This window comes from Sceloporus occidentalis, unplaced genomic scaffold, assembly GCF_023333645.1.
Source record: "Sceloporus occidentalis isolate IW3139 unplaced genomic scaffold, rSceOcc1.0.p SCAF_2, whole genome shotgun sequence".
Classification (NCBI taxonomy): Eukaryota; Metazoa; Chordata; class Lepidosauria; order Squamata; family Phrynosomatidae; genus Sceloporus; species Sceloporus occidentalis.
In genome coordinates, this window is record NW_028316982.1 from 222,214,788 (window position 1) to 222,239,093 (window position 24,306).

General features: G+C 40.2%; 1 protein-coding gene across 1 annotated transcript; it reads left to right on the forward strand.

Annotated features, from left to right (window-relative positions):
• The first annotated feature begins 379 nt into the window (after nt 1-379).
• Nucleotides 380-20,459, forward strand: STYXL2 (serine/threonine/tyrosine interacting like 2). The gene is made up of 6 exons (XM_089512247.1): nt 380-506; nt 1,222-1,352; nt 8,466-8,560; nt 13,210-13,441; nt 14,947-15,164; nt 16,170-20,459. Exons 2-6 carry the CDS (start codon nt 1,246-1,248, stop codon nt 19,001-19,003), a joined length of 3,486 nt encoding a protein of 1,161 aa, XP_089368373.1. The 5' UTR covers nt 380-506; nt 1,222-1,245; the 3' UTR covers nt 19,004-20,459.
• Nucleotides 20,460-24,306: the final 3,847 nt, after the last annotated feature.

Sequence of the window (24,306 nt, forward strand, 5' to 3'; positions counted from 1 at the left end):
AATACAATAGCTTGTATGATTCTAACTTTTGTGCTCAGTTGCATATTTTTGCATTTTAGAATCTTTTCTAGGTCTTTCATAGCTGCTCTTCCCATTCTTACTCTTGAATCATGAAACAGTAATAAGTAACATATAACATTCTCATCATAGGATGATGGTGATGATATCAACAACAACAACAACAATATAAAGCATAAATAATATAAATCAGATTCCCTGATTAATGGAAGCAAAGTTTAAAAGCCAAATAGGTGATGGTGAGGCAGTGCATTGCTTCCCCTGCTACTCAACAGCTTGCATCTGGAAATGCTATATTTAGAATGATGATAAAATTTGAAGCTGACAGTTGTCCTGCCCCTCTGAGATGAAATCAGAGAGAGGGAAGGAAGCCCACTGAGCTTATCCTAGCTGTGCTCCCTGACAATTCCCCTTTTCGGTTCAGTACTTCTGTTCCTAACAAGGAAAAATTTATTATCGAGGAGACACGCACTCCCCTACCACGGACGGTAAGTTAATGTTGGATCTCACAAAAACTTCCTAATTTGATCTTGCTGGGTCATTGTGTGGTGGCAACAACTCACCCCTCGTTCATGGAGGCATGGCTGCATTCCTGACATTTGAGACCAGCTACAAGGGGGGTTGGGAATAGGAGCTGTGTAAGGGAAAAGATGTCAGAGGCCTTGTGGGCTGAGGCAAAAGAGATACGATTTCTATTAAAAGGAGGCTTCAGAAGCAACTGCTGCTTCTATAAATTTACCCCAAACAAGAATAGGATCTTGGGGTACCACTCCAGATTAGAGGTGTACAGCAAAGTGTATTTAATGTGGAAACATAACATAAAGGTTCACTCTTCCATAACTGTTTATATTAATAGGAGTGCAGTGCTGGTGAATTGCTCAAAATGTATATTTGTCCTTGGCCATACTGCCTGTGGGATTGTACATGTTATTGTCCAAAACAAATAACTCTTCCAGCTTCTGGTTTATCTTGCACTCTTTTGAATTGGTGGTATCAATTTATGGCAAAGGACTATGGGGTTTAAAGTTCCCTGGAACCAAAGGACAATGAATCTTGATTATTTTGAGCAGTTTATTATGAACACCATCTCGTACCTCACATATTCAGTCACCCCCTCCTTCAGCCTTGTGTAACTTGGCAGATGGGGCCCCACTATGGGACTCTTAGAACACTCTGATCCCCCTAATTCTACCCTCTCCCCAGTTCCAGCTGGATCCCACAGCAGCTATGGCAAGTGGTATGGAGTCAGATGATGAGCAGGTGGTGCCAGATGAAGAAGGACCTGATGTGAAAGCAGTGCAAGCCCACTATCTCCGAAGCCCCTCTCCCAGCCGGTGAGTGGTTCTTGCTTTTGGTTTGGAGTTTTATCTTTTTCTGCCAAGTAGGCCTCTATAACTTTCTGACCAGATGAAACAGATTGCAGTCATTTTCTCTTCCTACCACTCACCTTTTAAATACTTACTGGCACATTATCCAAACCCTGACCAAGAAAATAGCCAGAAGTCAGGATAGAAGGCTCATGCATTATTTAGCTAATCCAACTGGTTCAACAGAAATTTTCTACAAAAACCTTGGAGAAGCATTTTCAAAGTTTTGTGAGGCAGGACAGAAGAAGCAGCACCCACCCAAGCTGCTGCTACTGTATTTATTTTACGCCAGTATTTCCACAGTTGATAAGTATGTATTCAAATGTTGAGACTTGGTTATACAGATTTGGGATCTGTGGGCTGCAGGACTGCTGCATATTGTACAGAGGGATCCCACGTGGCTTTGAAGTTGTATCCAACAGTGTGGCATTCAAACTCCAGTTACTTTCAAGGTTTTTATTGCTCATTTTGCTTTAGATGGCTACAGGTGGTCTTACTCAGTTCTCCTGCATGTTTCTAAAACAATGTATTTCCATCTCTCAGTAGTTATTCTTTGCTTTGAAAAAAAACAAATGTCCAAGGCTGAAATCCAGTGCACACTTGGGGAATATGTCATATGGGACACACATATGTTTTAATGTATCTGCTGCATAAAAAAAATAAATATGATTACATTTTCTTTCTATTACTTCTTTTAAAACATCAGAAATAAAGGTATATCTGAAGATGAATGTTGCACATACTTAGATTTTACATAGGGCTTCTTCATTTTAAATGTGATAATTCCATCCTATGGAATCCTGGGATTTTTAGTTTTTTGAGGTATTTAGAATTCTCTGCCAGAGAGCTCTAGTGTATCCCCAAATTATACATCCAAGCACTTCATAGGGTACAGCCATGGCAGTTAAAGTGGCATTGAAAGGCTATAACTACATTGTGCAAGGGCCCATGATTTTAACTGGTGGTTGTTTCAGTTTTCCTGTGTGTTTTTTTTTTTTTTATGGAGAACATTAAAGACTTTTTAATAGTGAACAACTTCTCTATCCCTATACAGAAAGAAAGTGTTTTGAGTTTTCATTCATGAGATCATTTGAGCATTAGGGCAGTGATCCTCCAAGCAGAAAGTTATCAGGGAAAATATAAGTCTCTATCCAGTTTTTATTGCTCAAGCCAAGAACCTTGATATACTCAGCCTAGTGAGTAAACACACTCGATGAGTCATCTCCTGCCCTACTGGCTGTTATTGCTCAGAACCAATACAACATCTCTGTTCTTTCACAGCCTAACGTACCATGTCAGAGGTTTTGTGTTTTAGGTGACAGAGATTGTTTGGAGTACAGAATATTAAGGCAAGCAAGAGGAGGTATTGAAAAGTGACACATGGAAGGGGGAGGATGTTGTCAGCTAATGCTCAGAATGGAGAGTGGGGGAGACTAGATGTGTAGAAGTGAACTTAGGTCAGAAGATTACTACAAAGGTGGGGATTCCTTTTTAGCCCAGAGGAATCCATTCCCTCATGCATAGCTTTCAAGGGCTGCATTCCAAGGCTGGGAGAGGACAGAATTAAAAGCGGGCGTGACCAAAGCCACACATATATATATACAGCTGTCCCATTTATACCCATTCTTTCACCCACTCCATTCAACACATCTTTGTTACTGCATGCCTTCAAGTCATTTCTGACTTATGGGAACCCTAAGATGATCCTGTCATTGGTTTTTCTTGGCAAGATTTCAGAGGTTTGCCATTGCCTTCCCCTGAGGCTGAGAGCATGTGACTTGCCCAAGGTCACCCAATGGGTTTCATAGTTGAGCTGGGAATCGAACCCCGGTGTCCAGAGTTGTAGTCCAACACTCAAATCATGACAACACATCCTACATATGCACAAAAGTGTCTGCCATCCACACACACACCCCTATAGGCACACACTCCACCCTCACTCCCTATTCATATCTATGTAGAAAATGCTTCCATGCAGCATGGTGAGAAAGTGAGCTGCCCACTGAGGAAATGGATGATCACTCCCTCCACGGTCAGCTTGGCAATGGGACTCTGCAGCTATGCCACCTTTTCCCCATTTCTCACCTGTTTCTCACAGATCAGTTTACCAGCAAAGGGTGGGGGCCCTGATCTCTACACACAAACCGCTTCTCTGCTGATTGAGAAAATTTGGCCTTGGAATCAGCATAACTGAGGAGAGTAAATTGAGTTACGGTACAAATAAAGAAGATGCAGTTGGTAATAACCATCCCTCTGGTTGCTGGTTCACACCCATGGATTACTAGTTGTAATCCTAGTCACTCCACACTTCAGTTTGCTGAGGCTTTGTTTTCATTGTTCTTAAATAAACAATCTGTTGAGTATGAGTAATTGTCACCAAAATGGTATGAACACTTACTCTAATACCTACACCTATACAATGTTGTTAGCTCAGTGTGATGGTAAAATGTTCATGAGTAAGTGGGAGCCAGGTCTTCCTTGCACTTCCCATCCCACCTCCACATGTTCAGCTGGAAGTGTAAATAGAATTGGTGCCACCATGCGTGGTTACAGCTGGAAGCATACAGTCTGTAGTCAGACTGCACTGGCACTGTGGAGGATTGGACTGGCAACAGTAGGTGCAATTCCTTTTGCCCTTACACACTGGCTGCACTTGTGAAAGGGACTTCTATTCTCTGGAGTGATCTTAAGTCCCTTCCTGAGAGCGATAAAAGGATAAATAAAGCTTTTTAGCCATGATCCAGTTTTCCCCTTTTATCTCTTTCCCTGTTCCCATGACTAGGGATGAGAATGGCACTGCTAGCCAAGCCATCTGTTGTTGTCACAGCTTAGCTACACTTGGCCAAGTTCATGGGTTTTTTTCCAACTTTGCATATGGTTCATTTGCATAGACATTGTTAAGAAATGCTAAACACACTTGCAATTGCTTTTTAAAATAGTTTGCAATACTTCAAATATCTATGTGAGCACGGTGTGGGGCTCCAGAAGTTACGGGACATTACTGTAATTCACAACCCAATAGAATGAAGAGAAGGTGGTTTAAAGACAGTCAAGGTGATTTCTCTTCACCAACCTTTTTTTCCCCTACATTAAAAAGGTCAAACCACATGATACCCCCATTTCTTTGAGGTGTGGACAGTGGGAATAACCCTTCTTACTCGGTTGTGGCTGGGGGTGGTGGTGGAGGAGAAAGGATAGTTTATAGCACTTGGAACTATGGTCCCTATCAGGTAGGAGAGTACACTGTTTGGAGGTAGCTTTCAAACTGCTATGCTTTTTAGTGGGCTGGGTGTATGGGGAGCATTGGGAGCTCCTTCTGATAACTTTTGGAAACTACAGCAGAATTTGAGCCGAATCAAGCCTTTTTGTGTTCCCCAACAATTGGTATTCAGAGGCACAATGTCTCTTATAGGAGTAAGAACTGTCATAATATGAATTCAGTTGTCATAATATGAAACCATCATAACTAGAATTAACTTATATCTTTATCACATGTGAACTTATCTAATTTTCTTTTAAAGCTGGCCACCATTACTACACCTTGTGTATTTAATTCCTTATATTAACTATGCTTTGATATGCATTTTGTGAAGAAGCATTTCCTTTCACCTTTTCTACCATTTGACTTCATTGGGTGTCACAGGATTCTCAGAGAAGCCTGTCCATCTTTCCACACTATGTGTCCCACTTTCTCCATTTTGTGTGTGTATGTGAACATTCAACATATGTACAGTCATCCCTCCATATTTGCAGCTTTGATATTTGCAGATTTGATTATTCATGGATTTTATTAATATGTTCTCTCTAGGACTGTCTAGGTCCTCCAGTGCAACTCTGTGGTCAACTTTAACTAAAAGTTGCACTGAAAGACCATTTGTAGCTACTCCAGTGCCATTCTATGGTCAGTGTATGTTGGACATTGACCACAGAGTAGCACTGGAGGACCTAGAGATTCCTAGAGAAGTGTCCTCTCAGGTAAAAACAGTGTTTTTGTTATTTGCGGTTTTTCCATATCCACAGGGGTCTTGTTCCCCTAACCCTAGCGAATATGGAGGGACAACTGTACATTATCCATTCTTCTTCTAGATGGTCTCTTTTGCTTCTCTTCTGCCTACATGTTTATATACTGAAGAACTGAGAGGTTGAAGGGAGGATAAGTGGAGTTTCTTGGGTAGTTATTCACTTTGGCCTGACCCAGCACAGCCCCTTCTTCAGTGCTATATATAAGGGGAAACCTACATGCTTTGTCAGGAAGAAACAGAAACATGCCCTCTTCTGAAAGAGTTAACTGTGTCATTTAGGTATGATCAAAATTCAGTCATTTTGTAAGGAGCAAGTCTGCCTTTGCTTCCAGGTTTTACTCTCAACAAAAAAACCTCCTGCAGCCAATTATGACTTCTCAGTTAGTACATCTGTAAAAAGCTTGTGTTTGCCATAGTTACATTTTTATATTTCTGGAGGTGGTAAAATTCTAAGCTGCAGTTCTGTATGTTCTTTTAGAGGATATACTTCCATCTAATAGAATGAAATTTGCTTCCAGCTAAACATGAGGGAGATAGCAATAGCAATTGCATATAGTACATTTCTATACTGCTTATCACTGAACTTGCACTCCCTAAGCAGTTTACAACGTGTAAGCCGATTGCTCCACATGTACATTATTCATCCAACAAGCTGAGTACTCATTTTTTCAACCTACAAAAGGATGGAAGGCTGAGTGGACCTTGCAGCCCTCTTACAACATTCTGGCTGCAGGACTGGCATTTAACCACTGTGCCACCAGGGCCCCTTTAATCAGGTTGTTTGGTATAATGCTGTATCCCATGCAATGTTGAGGTGGCCTTTCAATAGTTATTATTCATAGCACATCCCATTTTGTAACCACAAACCCAATGAAAAATATTTATGGCACTTTGTTTTGTTGCTGGTATATATAACGGCGTTACACATACAATGTTGTGTATCTTTTGCACCGAATCAAGATTCTTATGTTTATTTAGTTTACTTCAAACTTTTATATAATGCCTTTCTCTTTGATTTCAAGGTAGTGAACAACTAGTTATCACAGAGTAATTAAAATAATAAAACACAAATAAGATCTTGAAAACAAAAAAAGTCATAATTTATGCCAGTGGTGTTCCCGCACCGGGTGTCACCCAGTGCAAGAGGCAGGGCCTCTGGAAGTGGGGTTTCTGCAGGTGGGGCTTCTGAGGTGGCATGCAATCCCTGTCCCCAGGTTTGCATTTGAACTGAATTGCTGAAGCAATTTGGAGAGGGGGCCCATGCGCTAGACCTATTTAACCCGTGTCTTTTTGATGTTGATTTCCCCCCCACATCTTTTTGGATAAATCGATTCTGCGCAAGTGTAAACCAGATGTGGACTAGAATCAATTTCAAGAATCGATTTGAAGAATCTAACAAGTGTGAACAAGATGTGGATCAGAATCAATTTATTATGATGTGATAAGGGGTCGCCGAGTAGGGAAGCGGAAATTAACAACCTGTGTTTACCCAATCTCTGACCCTCATATGGAAGTACATAAATGTGATTGTAGTGATGGACAGAGAAAAAATTCCATTGAAAATGCTTCAAACTGACCGATTCATTTGCCGATGTGAACTACAAGTGGGCTATTTTGAGAGAGTCCCACAGGAAAAAGTTTAAATTGAAACGATTCATTCATCAATGTAAACCGTAAGTGGGTTATTTTATTTTATTTTGCAGGAAGAAAATACGATCAGGGTAAATGTGAACCATGCTCAGCTGCTGAACCGATCCACCGATTCGGTTCACAAAGCGATTTATTTATAAGTGGGAATGAGGCCCAAGAGTAAAAAAAAAAAAAAAAAAAGCTACAGTGGCACAGGAGAACCAGGCCAAGGTCTTTTAGTAGCCAGACTCTGGGTGATGCACTTAGAGCCTCAGTTTTGAAAAATCCTTAAGACTTTTCAGCAAAATGGCAGCCCCAGCATCAGAAGGGCCGGAGTAGGGAAACATAACATTGTCTCTATCTTAATATGCATTAGTCCCCAAATGGAGCTCTCTGGGCCTTTGTGCTTTGCAAACCAAGTGCAAGCTTTTTGCTTGCCCTGGCCTTCTCAGTTGCCACTGGCTTAGGAAGCTGGCTGTCCACATAAGTTTTCATGACCAGTTGCTATGGAGACCAATTTTGATTAATTCAGCTGTCAGGGAGGCCTGCATTTATAGCATGCAGAAACATATGGACCCTCTAGTGGACACAAAAAGAAGCATCTTTCCCCCTTGTAAAAGGAGGAGGAGGAAGGAGGACATGTTCAGCTCCTTAACTTTAATACAGCAGTGGACACTTGTGAATAGAAGGGTGGGGAGTTTTTAGCCTTTTTTATTATTTTATCTTGTTCAGTGTTCCACTTTATTTCCCAGGGACGGATATCGGACTGATAGCCCTGGAGCTCTAGGGAGACAGAAAGGCATCATTTGCCTCACAGCTGCCCTATGAATTTTCCTCAGCTCTGGTTCCAAGCACCGTATGCTCCAATATTCCATAACTTTTTTTCATTACTGTATATCAGGATTTTACAGAGAGTGTTTTATGATATCTATGCTTTGCTGTAGCTGTTATACCTATGTGAGTGTTACTGCTCCTTTTTTTAGAAAGGAGAAACAGGACAAGGAGACAGTGGGTAGGTTTATACAACATTGTTTCCTCCAAGGTGCACGTTTATGAAATGCTTCTATCTTCCTCCCCCCCCCCCCATGATGTGTGTCCACAAAATAAAATTAATCTAAAATGAATAGAAATGCAGCATTAATGTTATCTAAATGAATATTATGTTGCACTACCTCCATGTGGCTAATTTGTGTGAGGGGCACATGCTAATGATAATGATAATGATAAGTACTATAGAAGCATTGCAGAGACATTTTTTCTATAGAAATATTACCTGTATGCAATTATGCCTTCACTTACCAGATGTCCTGTCCAAATACTTTCTCTTCTGATCTCTTGTTTTGAAACTACTGTGAAAAGCTGCGGTGTGAGAGGTGAGGGTCAAAAGACTTGCCAAAGCATACCTCATGTGGTTGTCATTGATCAACAGATATTCAGTGATATCAGACACAGACACTGAGAGCATCTTCATGGAACCCATCCATCTGTCATCTGCTGTGGCTGCAAAACAGATCATCAAGGAAGGTAGGGGACAGAGGGGAAAGGTAATGTAAGTGGGCTTACAAGAAAGGAGAGGCTGACAAATAGGAGGAACCCCTTTAAGTTAAAGGAATCATATTCCCTCCCAAAATGCTTGGGTAGCATTTACAGAACCCCATTTTTCTTGCTCCCATTCAAGCAGCATAACCTGGAACTGCTGTCCTTTTGTCACTTACTTTTTAAAATGCACAATTGATTCAATGCCAGTGCATTTGTGTATTATATTCTCCCTCCTTCTCCTGTCTGTTTCCTTTGTAATAATTTAAAAAATTAAAACATTGAAATCTCCACCTAACTAGTGTGATATTCTATGGCTACTGTGCATTTTATTAATAGTTTTCTCTCTAATTGCTTTCTGTTTCTCACAGCAGCAGGAGGAATTGCCTCTGGACTATGGCTTCCCATTAGTCAGTTCCTGTTACTTGAGGGCAACAACTGGTTTCCTCTCATTTAAAAAAATATTGCAAAATAGTACTATGAGAAGGAAACAGTAAAGGCCAAAGTACTCCAAATTTTTAGCATAGAAGCTTACCGCACTATTCCTCTTGGTCCGTTCTGAGAACGGAACGGAAGGAGCCAGAATGAGTGTAGAACGAGTGGGGGACGGATTTTACCGCACACATCAGTCCCTCATGCGTTCCGTTCCCCCTCTCTTCCATTCTCAGAAGAGAGGGGGAACGGAACGAGTGAGGGACTGGAGTGTGCGGTAAAATCCGTCCCCCACTCGTTCCGTTTCCTGCCGGGCCGTTCTGAGAACGGCCCTGAAGACCTGTGCGGTAAGCTTCATAGTGTAAATATATACTGTGCTGAATCCAGCCATTGCATAGCATGTCATAGCATGCCATAGCATGGAATTTACCTTTTGCAGAACAGGGTATTAGTTCTTTGCCCATGAACTCACAAGTGTGAGAGACTGTAGAACTGGCTGCAGTAGGGACTGTACTTACCCAACCCCTAAGAAAGCACAATCACTTGTGTAACCAATTTTAAACTTCAGTTGTCCTTCCCAATTTGCGAAGGATCCATTCCAATCCCCCCCCCCCAAATCCAGAAAATCACACATATCCAAGCCCCACTGTTTTCAATGGCAGAGTGCACCCATGTCTGCCATTTTGTCCCTCCCCACTTCCCATCTGTGAATAATCAAGACTATGGACTCCAAGTCCACAAATGAGGCGGGACAACTGTAGTTAGATACCCAACAGAGTTGCAGCCACGGCCTTCCTCCATTGTCTATAGGTGTTGGATAATTAAAATACCATGTAGAGGCAATTTATTAGCAATACTGCTGAACGTGAAGCAGCTGGGGGGCAAAAGCTGCAAGGTGAAGTTTCTCAGTAAAGCTGATAAACAGAGTTTATTCCTGAGTTAAATGCTATAATAGAGTCTTGGCTTTGGGAGCTAACATTGTTAAATAAAATGATTATGGTCCAAAACACACTGCAGAAATTATCCCATTTAAGACCACTTTAACTGCCCTGGCTCAGTGCTAGGGAATCCTTAGAATTGTGGCACCAGAGCTCTCTGACAGAGAAGGCAAAATGCTTCACAAAACTACAGTTCCCACAATTCCTTATCATTGAACCAGGACAGTTAAAGCAGTCTCATACTGGATTATTTCTGCAGTGTGTTTGAGACCTATATTAAGTACCACATGGGCATGCCATTCTACTTTCAGTGGACTGGGGGAAAAGAAATGCCACAGCATCACTGAAGGGACCTAGTATGAAAGAAATATAAGTTTTAACAAAACCTACTTGAAGATCAGTAGAGTACTTGAGCCATTTATTTTTTGTGTTTTACTAGCAAAAATACAGTACCTGGTAAAAATAAATTTAGTCTCACCTTCAACCCTGTTCTCTCTGTCTTATCCACACCTAAATCTTTTTTATGTTGTGTTGGTTTCTCTCTCTCTCTCTTTCCATCCTGATACCCATTTAGCCTATACCAGCTCTGCCTGGTTTACAAAGCCTTGTGTCTACCTCAACCCATGTTATTTCTTTCCTGTTGCATGTTTCATTTTTTTTTTTCTGGTCTTTCCTTCCACCTTACTATTCTGTCAGTCTTACCAGTTTTTAACTCTCCAACTCAATTTTACTGGTCACCAAGAGTTTTTCTCTCAAGGTAGTCATATTCTAGTTCCCCAAATCCAGATGCCACATTTGCAGATTATGCAAATTATTTACTCTTATGAAAATCATTTGGCCAGTCATGGAAAGTTGGCCAGCATACATATGAGATAATCTTCATAGACAGCAGATTTACAGACAGAAAACAGAAAACTGGGTTTTGTTTTTGTTTTGTTTATTTTATTTTTTAGATTCTTTATGTGCTGGAGGGTTGCATAACCTCAACTCAAAATGTTTGTGTGGGACTATGACCCCTTTTCTTTGCCACCTTTGTTCTTCACAGAGCTCCTGTACGCTTAACAGCTGCAGGAGTTGGAAAAATTAAAGAGGTAAATCTTTCTAAAGATGGGGATCCCCACAATGTAGGTCTTTGTTGAGTCATTAAAATATTATCCAGTTGTGCTTATGCTCAGCAATAGCAGTGACATTTTTATTTGTATGCCCCTTTCCCATGGTACAGTCATGGAATAATCAGGAAAAAGTTACATCCTACAAAATTCACACAAAGGTGTGATTTAAAATGCCCCAGGATAAATGTTGTCTCAGGCATACATAACACCTAAAGAACAGCCTATTTTGAATGTCCCTTGGCACGTCAGTAGAACACTTTGTAGCTGGAATCAGGGCCCCACCCTCCCAGGCTAGTTGGAAATGGTCAAACAGAAAATCAGGGTCTAAATTTTGCAAAATTCACAGCTAAAAGGGTTTCCAGGCACATTCTGCAGCAGCTGATGTCCTATTTAAAGACAGAATTAATCAGGGCCCTGCTTTCCCAGGCCAATGTAGAAAACATGCTTTTTAGGGCTACCCCTCAAAACATATTTAAAATGCCAAGTGTTTTGTTAGCATTGATATATAATAGTAATAAAAAATCAAATAATCTGAATACATTTCCTGTGAAATGTAAGTAGGCTCTGTTTTCAAAGATGGACCTGAGTACTAGTTGTCTCTTAACATGTATAGATGGCTTCTTGACTGGGATAAAGTTACTGTCTTTTTAAGAAGTCCATTTACAATGCAATCCTAGACATGCTAACACAAAATAAGTATCACTGTGTTCAGTGGGACTAGTTCTTGAATATGTGGATATAAATAGATTGCAGCCTGAAAGCCAAAAGTATCTTTTACTACACGCTCTTCCCTGACACACTCACCAATTTCCCTTTCCCAAAGCAGGCAAAATTCAAAAAGCTGCCATCCAGCCATGGAAGAGAAAATATGCAGCATGTGCCAGGAGCAGGAATTCTCTTTCTGAATGTGTGTGTGTGTGTGTGTGTGTGTAAATTTTATATATAAATACATATATACACAAACATACATAGGAATAAAAAAAACAGGCAAGTTCACCAGGCATTGCTTTTGCACAGTAAGTAAGACCTGTATCGTTCCAGCTGCAGAAAGACCAAAAATGAAGTTTTTTGTTTGTTTGTTTGTTTGTTTGTAGTTTGGATTCCCATAATCCCACTTGATACCAGTTGCAACTGTTTGGAATAAATGCCAAGACCTCCTTTTCACTCCCGAGGAGTCTGGTAACTGCCACCTGGTGGCCTTTGGCCTCAGTGTCACATAGTGACCCAAGCTGGTACTACTGACTACAGACAGATTTTGATTATTTATAGTCAATCTGGTTTTGAAACAAAATACTCCTGAGCAGCATATCTTCATGGTGGAAGGCCTGTACAAGTTTCAGCAGTAGTTTTACAGTCTGAGGACAAAAAAAAAGAAACACGCATTATTCCAAATAACTGCAGCCAACAGGCTACAGTTTGTATTCAGGGTGTGGCATTGGAATGTCATGCAAGCATTACAGTGAATGCAAATGGATCTTGTAGCACCTTTGAGAATAACTGAGAGAAAGAAGTTGTGGCTTAAACTTTCATAGACTTGGTTTATTTCCTCAGATACACAGAGTGAGCTGGTGCCCAGGAAGGACCTCTATAATCAGACTTATGACACCAGTTCACTCCATGAATCTCAGGATGTAGACCAAGTCCATGAAAACTTATGCTACAACTTCTTTTGCTCTGTTAGTCTCAAAGGTGCTACAAGATCCTTTTGCATACTGATAGTCCAGACTAACATGGCTAATGTCTCTGAACGTTACTCTGAACATTACTAAAGTGTGTATGTGCCTTCAGGTTGCCTGTCAACTTATGGAGACTCTGTGAAGTTCATAGCACTTTCTTAGGCAAGGAATACATAGAGTGGCTTTGCCACTGAAACACTAAGTGGCACACATAAAAGCTAAAAAAAAAACCCTATTTTTCTCCATCCATTCAATAATGGAATGTGTTTCCACTCAACAGTATATTGAAATACTACGATAAGGGAGTGCACCCTGATATTATAGAATGATAAGACTTACCTGTTCATAAACACTGTAGCTTGAACATCAGAGGGATAGATGTTATACTGAATGTGTCTTTCTTTAAGAGGGATGACAACAGTAAAGAATCCCAGAGCAGCCTTTGCAGATATGAAAATGAAATTCTTCATTAATTTCAGAATTGAAAACAAAGGAAGTGAAGGTAGATACTACATGTCCGGGAATGCTGGAATCTGCAGAGCAGCTACTGGTGGAAGACCTGTACAATCGAGTTAAGGAAAAGATAGATGACACCAGTTTATTCAACACACCTTGTGTCATGGACCTGCAGAGGGCACTTGTGAAAGACCGTCTTGAATCCCCAAGGGATGCTATTGATGAAGTCTGGCCAAATATCTTTATAGCAGAAAAGTGAGTAGGATGATTCTTTCTTCTTAAGTAAAATTCCTAGATTCAAGCTTCTCAAGTTTTGTTGCTGAAAAGGATTAACAATGAAAATCCTACAAATCTTCACAATATCCTAAGATAAGCATATGGCAAAGAGACAATGCAAATGTAAAGGAGGTTATTTTTAAAAATCAAGTACAAAGAACATTCCAATATATGTTAGAATAAGATATCCTTGAAAACTGGGAGATTAACATATCCTGTAGACAAATTATTCCCCATGTATCCCACAGTGCCCAGGACAACACTATTTTACTAGAGAGCCACTCAAGCTGAATAATGAAGTGCAACAACCTCCCAAAATCCCTAATTTAGGGCTCATGCAAACTGGTGAAAAGCCTCAGGAGTTGCACTTCTACATCTCAGGGTTGTTGTTGTTGGTTTTTGTTTTGTTTTTTTTAAAGATCCAAATGATGAGGTTCCTTTTCTGTTCTTTCCCATGAATTCCTGGGCCTAGTTGTGACATTTTAAACGCAGGACTAAGCATGGGTTTTTATTGCTTCCAGAACTTTCTGATGCAGTCAGGGATCAACACTCACATCTGTCACAGTTGTCTTGGTTCTTCAGGTAGCTCCATGGATAACACTGGGAATGAGGATGTGACTGTTATCATAGAGAACGTCCTTCCCTTCTTACATTTTCTAGGAAGGAAGCAACCCCTGTCCACACTATTTCTTTTTTTTTCTGTACCTCACATAAAAAAATAAAAGAAAATGGGGGAGGACAAAAATCCAGCAATGAATAAACCCTGATGGGATGCAGCAGAGAAGCAGAATAGGCCAAGATTTACCAGAATTATTGACTGGAAGAGCCTTTAGTTTTTATTCCTGGAATTAACCAGAGAATCAGCTCCTCCTATTTGATCATTTGTGCTTATAGAAGGCAGGGAGATCTTCACATTCATTTGCCCCCTCCCTCTTAAACATCCCTGCCTGGCCAAGGCATTTTTATTCTGATAGCATTTGGCATGCTACATTAATGCACTTTTAGCAGACCAACCCCTTAGACTTGTAGTCTAAGACTTGTTTGTATACCTTATTCTTGTCCCTTGGTTCAATTGTTCTATTATAATGCTTTTATGAATGAACTTTACAGTTGTTTTAAATTTTGATGCTTGTCACTCTGAGTACTATGATTACCATAGAAGGGCAAGATATAATTCTGCTTTATGAAAATAAAATACCTATGAGGAGCTTGAAGAGATAAGGCATGTTATAACATTTTGCTCTTCATCAGATATTTCACATACCTTCTGAACCTATTTTTTTCTTGGCATTTCTTATCCTACTTTGACTGTCTGAAAAATAGATCACACATAGTTTAGGTTGTAAAACTTTGTTGGGTCTGTACTGATTCTCCATTAGAATCTCATGATCCAATTTTCTGCTGTCTGTACTCTGGGTATAAGACTAGCTTTTAAACACTCAAGATATACACCAGTATCCCATTTCTCTTCCTTTGCCTTCAAGGAGTGTTGCAGTGAACAAAGGTCGCCTAAAGAGAATAGGAATTACACATATCCTTAATGCTGCTCATGGCACTGGTGTGTATACAGGACCAGACTTCTATAATGGCATGGATATCCAGTACCTGGGCATAGAGGTGGATGATTTCCCAGATATGGACATCTCTAAACATTTTCGCCAGGCTGCAGAGTTCCTTGATGAAGCATTACTAACCTATAAAGGTAAATAAGCCAAACTCTGTTGTTTGTTTCATTATCATTTGTAAGGTATTAGTCATTGTATACATGAATAATATCGTTCTGTCCTTCAGGCGGTGTTTTTTAATGCTGCGATTATCCTTTAAAAAGATGGTTATGATAGAAACTAGGAAGACAAAAAACACATACATTTATATATTTGTCTCCAAGTAATAAGGGGAAACATTTGAAACTCAAAAATGTTTACTATCAGGAAAGAGAAACCAATTCCTTCTCACACTGCCCCCCCCCCCACCAGATTTTTTAGCATTATTCATGGAATTTAGACAGAACTTCACATCAGTGACAAAAAAAACTAGAGATTTTGTTTTCTCCAAAATGTAAGTAAACATCCCAGCTCCCACCCTGAACTGGAAGAATGTTTTAAATAGATATTATTATTATTATTATTATTATTATTATTATTATTATTTTCCTGCCTCTCGCAGATGGATCGAGGCGGGATCCCAATCTGGTATAAAATACAATACAAAATGGAAGTACAGCAAGTCAATAAAATAGGTGAAAATTAACAATTAAAACCGGATAACACAAAGCGACAGTAGAGTAAGGATGTTCTCATCGTATTCAAGGAGGTGGATCTATGTCTTACATGAAGTTGGGTGGATATGCTCGCCAGAAGAGCTCTGTCTTAACTGCCCTATAGAAAGTTTCCAAGGAGGTAGTAAGACGGATCTCTTCCGGGAGATTGTTCCACATATTATGCAAAAATTGATTTCTGGAGTTTTGCCTTAATATGAATTATAGGATAATTTGTGAATTGCCAGAAATGGAGAACCCTTCCCCTCCCTTTCCAAAATGAAATTCCAAACTTTATTTATTTATTTATTTATTTATTTATTTATTTATTTTATTATCAAGACTAACAATGGCAAAAATTAAGCACTGTTATTTCATTCAGAAACTTCTTTTGAAAGGTCTTAGTATACCCATAATAGTAGTTAATCACCTGTATCATTTTACTTTTAGGAAAAGTTTTGGTCAGCAGTGAAATGGGGATCAGTCGCTCAGCAGTACTGGTAGCGGCTTACCTGATGATCTTCCATCACATGACAATCTTGGAAGCCTTGATGACTATACGTAAGAAGCGGGCTATTTATCCCAATGATGGCTTTCTAAAACAGCTACGGGAGCTCAATGAAAAGCTTCTGGAGGAACGACAAGAGGAAGATGCTGAAGATACTGATGACACAAGTAGTCAAAGTTCTGTAGTTAGAGCTGGAAGCTGTTCCTTGCTGTCTGAGAATGGGATTTCTGGAAGTATTATGGGAGCCAAAGTCCACTCTATCACAGTCGAAGAAGATGACACAACAAGCCTCCTGGGAAGTGTAATGAGTACCTCTTCCATTGGGAAATCAAGCTTGGCTTCCAAACAACCTACCCTAATCAGTGAAGAGGAAGAGGAAGAACTCTATGAAGAATGGAGGAAAAAGCAGGGCTTGTCTGACAGGGAACTTCCAAACAAGGATGGACAGAACAAACCATCAGATCTTAAATTTCCAGTGCAAGAGAAACCTGAAGAGGACACAGATCGGATGATCCAAGAATGGCAGCGCAAAAATGAGAAGTGCCAAATGGAAAGCTATTTGTTTCCCAAGGAGGAGGTTGGAGTTTCTAGCATGGGAGAAAGACTACATTCTGTGAATGATATAAGTGATACTGAAAGTGTGAGTAGTCAGGAGATAAGGATCCTGAAACAACAACTGGAAGCAAGTGGCATCAACAGAATGAGGAGAGGGCGCACAGATTCTATGTCTACAGAAAGTAGTTGGGATATGTGGAATGAGAGGATGATGGAGATAGAGAAGGAAGCCGCCCAGAGATATTGTACCAGAAGTGAATGTAGAAAAGAGAATTTAAGGCTGGATGGAACAAAGGGAAGAGATATAGATGAAGAAAGTATGTTATCTGATGCCAGTTCCTTTTATAACTTCTGTCAAAAAAACAAAGACAAACTGACTGCTTTGGAAAGATGGAAGATCAAAAGAATCCAGTTTGGTTTTCACAAAAAAGATCTGGAAGGCTCTGAGCAATCCAAGGTTGAAGATGGCAGCCAACAATGTAAAGAGGCTACAGAAGAGGAGAAGAACTTGTCAGATGTCAACCTAACAGCCTACCAAGCCTGGAAGGCTAAACACCAGAAGAAGGTTGGCAGTGAGAATAAGGACGAGATTGTGGCACTTGCTAAAGGTGAAGATTCTGCTTCTGCCAGGAGAAAACAGAGACGAATGGAGCTACTTGAGCACTCAAAGAAAGTTTTGGAGGAAAGCCAATCTCTCTGCAGCTGGGAAGCAGACAGCACAATGAGCGGAAGCATCCCACTGTCAGCCTTTTGGCCATCAGCAGCTTCGGTAAATGGCACTGAGGATTCTGCTTCAGCACTGAGCATGCAAACCAATCGCTCATCATTCTCTCAGGCCAGAAGCACTTGTGGGGCCATGTCAGGTCATGCAGAAGCAAGTGTGCCAAACCTCCCACTTGGCCCAGACAACACAATATCAGTAGCTTCTATTCAAAACTGGATTGCCAATGTTGTTAGTGAAACTATTGCTCAGAAACAAAATGAGATCCTGATGTTGTCACGGCCATCATCTGTGCTGGCTTCTAGTATAAAGTCAGGTGATGCAGGCAGATATTTGGATGATGACAAGACATCTCTGCTTAGTGCCCAGAGTGGCTTCTCTCTAGCTAATTCCCTGCATCACCAGCAAAACACTCAGTATGCTGACACTCAGTCCATCCTGTCTTGTGGCACATCAACAAGTGGAAAGATGGGAGAATCCAGTTCAAGCAGGAGAGTGACACTAACAAGTAAGCCACTTTTCAGTCTCTTTGCTGATGAGGTTGACCTCAAGAATCTTAGCAGAAAGGAAAAGAAGATGCAGATGGAAATGAGAGAGAAAATGTCAGATTACCAGACTGAGAAAGTTATCAGTGACAATAAACGTAGCACGTTATTTAAGAAGAAGAAGAAGATTAAGGATGATGATGAGGAAGAGAAGACAGAAAATGATATAGAAAATGTGGTCAGTGGACTTAAGTTGCCTTTGCAAACTGATCTTGACCGCAGTGACACAGCTTCCACTCTTTCAGGTCAGTTTACCAGTCTTGGTGGTGCTGTCAAGTCAGAAGTGGAGAGTAATATAAACAAGTGGCTTAAAGGTTTGAAGGCAGAAGAAACGTCCTCAAACCAGGACTACTCAAATGAAGAAAAATACAAGAGATCCTCCACATTCAGAGAGGTGGACACTGAATCTTCTAGCTACAGGATTTCCAGATCCCAAAGAGAAGAGATGGATAGATCCTCAACATATCAGTGTAAAGATGATGTGCAGAGAGCCTCTTCACAGTTTTCCTCCTCCTCTGTAAAAGAAGGCAAGGAGGCATATACATTTACACGGTCAAAACTGAGTGAGTCAAGTTCCAGAGAAGAAAGTCCAGAGCCATATTTTTCCAGGAGAACCCCAGAATCGTCCTGCAGCTCAGAATCTTCAGAACCATCCACACGAAGTAGGATCAGATCACGTCACTTGGAAGAGTATGAGGAGGAAACCAGTTCAGATGTGGCTGAGTTTGGCGCCAAAAGGAAGTTCACCCAGAGCTTTGCAAAGTCTGATGAGAATGGAGAGAAAGAGGGAAGAGAAGAAGAAAGAGAAGCGTGTTATGCATCAAGGCGTTCGTTTAGAAACAGGCAAAGCACTCGCAAAGAAGAAGAAGAAATGGATGATGATGCTATCATTGCTGCCTGGAGAAGTCGGCAGGAAGAAACAAAGGCAAAGCTTCGACGAAAGAGGGAGGAGTAATGGAAATCAAAGTTATACCTGCTCTGTATTTCTCTATTTGAAGAAAAGCCTCTGGGCGAAAAAGATTACAAATATCTCATTTTAATCACTTTCCATTGTATTTTCCATCATCATTCTCAGTTAACAGAGCACCTTTTAATCCTGCATATATTCACTTATTCTTCATTCTCAGACCATGAGAAAGTAATACTGCTCTTCCCGCTGTGTAGCAATAATATTCATTTCTTTGTGTATAGAAATGTTTCAAGTGCTCTTTGAGAATATGTTTTAGTAAGAATAATTGATAATACATGAAAGCAAACATGAGAGGCTCAAATAATTTGTTTGAAATATATAATTTAATATGTTTTTGAAAATATCAGTATTAGTTTATTATTTTCTTTTAATTTCAACATGATTAATACTGGAACAATATAAATAGCCTTTACTGGCAGTTTGAAAATATAGTGGTTCTTATAACATATATGCCCCATTCCCATGTGGAGAGTGTAACTGAACTTTTAATATTCCATTGCTTCCAAACTATAGAGCCTCTTCCATCTCCAATATAGAGGAAACTACTGAGGGAATAAATGTAATGTTTGTTCCCATGACAACTTGTAACTGAGCAAAATATCAATCATCAGTCACATGGAATGACTTTAAGAATTTTTATTTTGCTTGCTATATAAAGGAGACAATACCTGTGATAAAATTTACCTTTAGAACAGAACGGTATACCTAACCTTATAAAGCATATGCTATAATAGCATGTATCACTTTTAAATGAAAATGTACCCAGGATACATTCTAGTATATAGAAAATAAAAGCACAGTGTATAAAACAGAACAACTGTGCTGCAGCATTCTAGTAAAAGAAATATCAACATATCTATTTTGTTTGCTGTGGATGAATTACACAGTCTAGAAGATAACAGATTAAGAGTTTCAAGGTCAGGCCATTTTCCTTGGTCTCAACAGCAAAGCAACACCGCTTGCTGCCACTCCCTACCTTAGACTGACCTGGCTTTTCTCTCTTTGCTAGAGATTCAGCTTGCTTCTCAAGACTTACTATCTCACTTAAATTGTTGATAGGAGCTAGGCCAAATAGTGCTATAGACCTTGATTTCACCACAGAATAAAGTGGCAAGGAAACACAAGACTCTCAAGCTGGTAGAATAGCTAAAATTATATACGCAACACTGGGTGGGAAAATCAGCTGTTTGAATGCTCTCTTACGTGAAGAATGTTCTGAAATAAAAAATGTAGCTCAATAAGGAAATGGAAAATAACATACCCTTCAGCATTTTACAGATGAAAACCAGGACACAAGTGGCCAAGCAACATCACAGTCTGATCCAAAAAGCAAAAGTTATTAATTAGGATAAACAAGCAAGTTAGCTGTGGCATTTTTATTTGCCTGAGTCTGTTGGGAAGGACAAGATTCTACCCTCTCCTTTCTCCCACCTGAGGAGCTGAGTGCATACTACATCTTCACTTTGAAATCAGTTTGCAACAATCAAAATAAGCTGGAAACAGGGGTGAGAGTCGGGGGGGGTGGGGGGTGGGGAGTAGAGGAAACTGGCATTTTAAAAGCAGCTGAAAAGTGGGATAACAGCACTAATCAGGACAGCTGGAATGTATGGTATGATCATTTTCCCCCTGAGATATGCTAAGCATGTTTGTTTGTTTATTTGTAGGAGGTTTGATACAAGAGAGAATAAACAGAAATTGCCCATACACCCCATCTATTACCTAAAGTACAGTCCAGTTTCAAACAGTGTAGGACTGGCTCCCGGTCTGAGATCTCTCTCAACAAAGTGCCCCCTGATTTTCCCCTTCCTATCTCAGTTTGCCCCTGACAGCAGCAATGCATGGCTATTTTAAAATTTCTCACAATGTCTCATTGTCACATTGTGAGAAATCTAAAATGTTGGCTTATTAGCCCAGCCACTTGGCACAGGAAAGGAATCAGTGTCCCACTTTGGCAGGGATGGCCCAAGTTAATTCTCTACTGTTCCTCTTTCTCAGATGCTTCTAAAATGTCCCAGGTTCTCTCCAATCCTCCCTTTGTCCTCACCTTACTTCCATTGTTGCAAACTGAATTCAAAATGTAAAAGCATGTTGCACCTTTTCCATAGAAGCTAGAGGAGAAGGTAGATTCTTACCCTTCCCAGGAAACTCACTTGTTTGTTTCATTTTTTTAGGCTATCTTAAACTCAGTACATAAATTCCAGTGTTTTTCTGTTTACAATTGTAATTCTGCACGTTCTAGCCCATTAATCGCTTTTCCTTTTTTATTGCCTGGCCACACTCTTTAGACCATACTCTAATGTTGCCAGCCACACATGTTTTGGTTTTTATCTATGAAATGGTGGAGGGCATAAGTCAATGTAGTGTTGATCAGGATGGTCTCCAGCATTTGGCCAAAAGTGCCAGGCCTGCAACAGTCCATTCTACTGTCTCAGAATTGTATCACACCATTCTGCTGCAGGTGTAGACTAGTCCTGAGGTCTAAACCTAAATCACTGTTACTGTTCCTAAATGCAAATGATGTTAGTTTTTTATCTGTGCCCCCTCCCAGTTTTGACCAGTGTTTGAGACTGCCACTCGCTCTGCACTGAAATGGATATATAGATATAATTACAGCACTGCATCATTCTTGGAAAGATAAGTTTGTTTTAAGGCAAAAGGGCATATATTTCTTTTTAAAATGGGCAAAGATGATTCAGCCTTCATCTGCCCTTCACATGCTCCCAGCTCTCTCTGCTCTCTTTGGAAAACAGGTTTAAGTCCATCTACTTTCATATTTTCAAACAAAACTCATGAAAGGGCCATAAATACCATGACTTGTTAAAAGGAAAGCTGTTTTCTCTTCCTCCCACGGGACCCCTTCCTGCGAGAGGGGCAGAGAGAGTTCAACCCTTTGAAGAATTCTTCTTCTGTTAATGTAGCTGCATCTGAGAGCTGTCTTCTGGGCTTTGTTCCTCACATCATCTTGACCAGGCTGTGCCATGGCTCTTCTCTATTGCTCCCTCAAATGTGAAGGAGGATTGGAGGTAGATAGGGAAAACAGTTTAGTTTGCAGAGTTTAGGAGGCTATTCCTGGTGGGGCGGGAGAATATCTATCTTTGAAAAGGAGGGTTTCTTGGTTTGTTTGTTTTTAAGGTTCTTCACTACTCTACCAAAGAAAGAAACTTAAAACTGTTCTACCATAATAATCTGGTAATATGCCAAACATACAAAATGAAAGTTAGCAGATTCTGAGGCAACCAGTTTCCTGAGATATAATCCACAACTGACATTTCTGTCTGTTAAGTGGCCTGCCCCTCTCATAAATCTTTGCAGGAGCCAGTGCAATCATAGACCAGTTTTGACATTTCACAAGCAAGCTGAGTGACACTGAAAATATTCTTGTACTTTTTTGTTGCTATGTGCCTTCAAGTCACTTCTGACTAATGGTGACCCTAAGGCGAACCAAACACTGGATTTTCTTGGCAAGATTTGTTCAGATAGGGTTCCCTGTTGCCTTTTTCTGGGACTGAGTATGACCCAGTGGGTTTCTTTGGCTAAGCAGGGATTTGAACCCTGGTCTCCAGAGTCATAGTCCAACAGCTCGTTCTGGAAATTGCTCAAAGAAAAGTCTTAAATGATTCATTTTTCTAGGTTCTTAGCTTTCCAAGCAAGAGGGAATAGAGCCAGGTGTAGAGATATGGTAGTGAAGTCTGAAACCTACTTACTGTGATCTCTGTGAAAGGGCAAGAAATGTATTTTGTCAGCCTGGAGCACTACAGTCCTGTGGAGCAGGAAAGCTTTTGTCTACAAGGTGGGCTTTAGAAAATTAGTCCCTTTGCATCTGAGAAATTAAGACTGACAGCAAGACTGAGAGACGTTTCTATTTATGAAAAAGCCCCCACTATATCTAACAGTTGAACTAAGGGAAATGTGTATTCCTATAATTAACGTTGTTTCATTCCCAATGAAATTTCCTCAGAGATATGTGTTTCAATGATGAGACTTGCAAATTAAATCAATATTTACTTTTCAGTCACAAAGCAAAGCATACTAACTCCTAAATATGTAGTGAGAACAATCTGTGCTATGATAGACATCCTTCACCACTTGTGGGAGTGTTCAACACTTTCAGAGTCAAAGAGAACATTATTTTCTCTGACAATTACATCATTCAAAGGATTATTTTTTTAAAATAATTACACTGTAGATTCTCATACAGCAGGGAAAGGTCTTATCTTTCTTGAAGCAATAACCACTCTTCAAGCCAACATGAGTAGGTGGAAAGCTCTGCTTGCTGGCACAAACCAAATCCTAGTTTTCACAAATACCAGATAAAATGTCAAAAGCAGTATCTCAACTGTGTCACCCCAAATGATAGGCAGAGGCTCATGGTGTTGGAATAGTCTTCCCACTAACAAAGATCAATGAGAATTTTAGTTTAAACCCCTTCTACCTGATACCTAGTTTTCACTGTTCAGGGAATTATTGCAGTATTTGCAGCTCCCCTTCCCCATTTATTATTATTATTATTATTATTATTATTATTATTCAATTTATATCCTGATATTCTTCCAGCATTGGGTCCAAGCCAGCTGGGAGTATGTTTCAAACATAGCTTTGCTTCCTCATCTAGGTAACTGCCACACACATTTACATAGAAGACAGTGTTTCTGTGCTTAAATTTTTGTTTTCTTTGTTCTTAGATGTAACAGTGGACTTTTCTCACATACATCACAAAACTCCAGCAAAGGAGGAAACATACAGCTCCCTTATCCAAAACCTGTGCTAATGTGTACCTTCATTGCATCAGTGAGACATTAAGAGTAGAGAAAGTTGTAGTTTCCAGAAATTTCTTAATGGGATAAATTCAACATTTAATGGGATACATTCAGCATCCACCAACATTAGCAGCAAAATATGTAATTTAAGTTTTGCAAGGCTTCAGCATTTGTTAGGGAAACAAAAAATATTTAAATATCAAAAATATCAAAGCCAGGCCTATTAAGGTCTAGCTTTAAATCAGCAGAGTAGCAGAAATGTGCCTTTGTATGGCGCATTACAGACGGGCCAATGAGACACTGTCGTTACACGTGAGGGGCAGTGCTTCCTGACGCGCCTTACCCTTCGCGCGTAACGAGTACGTCAAAATGGCGCTGCCGCATACAGAAGGGCACCGCCATTTTGACATCGTGGATGCACAGCGTCCGGACGTTGCACGCCAGAAGTGGCACCGCGAGTGCACGCCTCGTGTCTTGTGGCACCTCTTCCGGGGCACAGGAAGAAGCACCATTTTGGTGCTTCTTTCTTGC

Bases quoted from the DNA above. Each gene is read 5' to 3' on its own strand.
- STYXL2 (XM_089512247.1), top strand. From the start codon at position 1,246: ATGGCAAGTGGTATGGAGTCAGATGATGAGCAGGTGGTGCCAGATGAA. The intron at 13,442-14,946 runs GTGAGTAGGATG...TTTGCCTTCAAG, and splicing joins AATATCTTTATAGCAGAAAA to GAGTGTTGCAGTGAACAAAG. The intron at 15,165-16,169 runs GTAAATAAGCCA...TTTTACTTTTAG, and splicing joins AGCATTACTAACCTATAAAG to GAAAAGTTTTGGTCAGCAGT.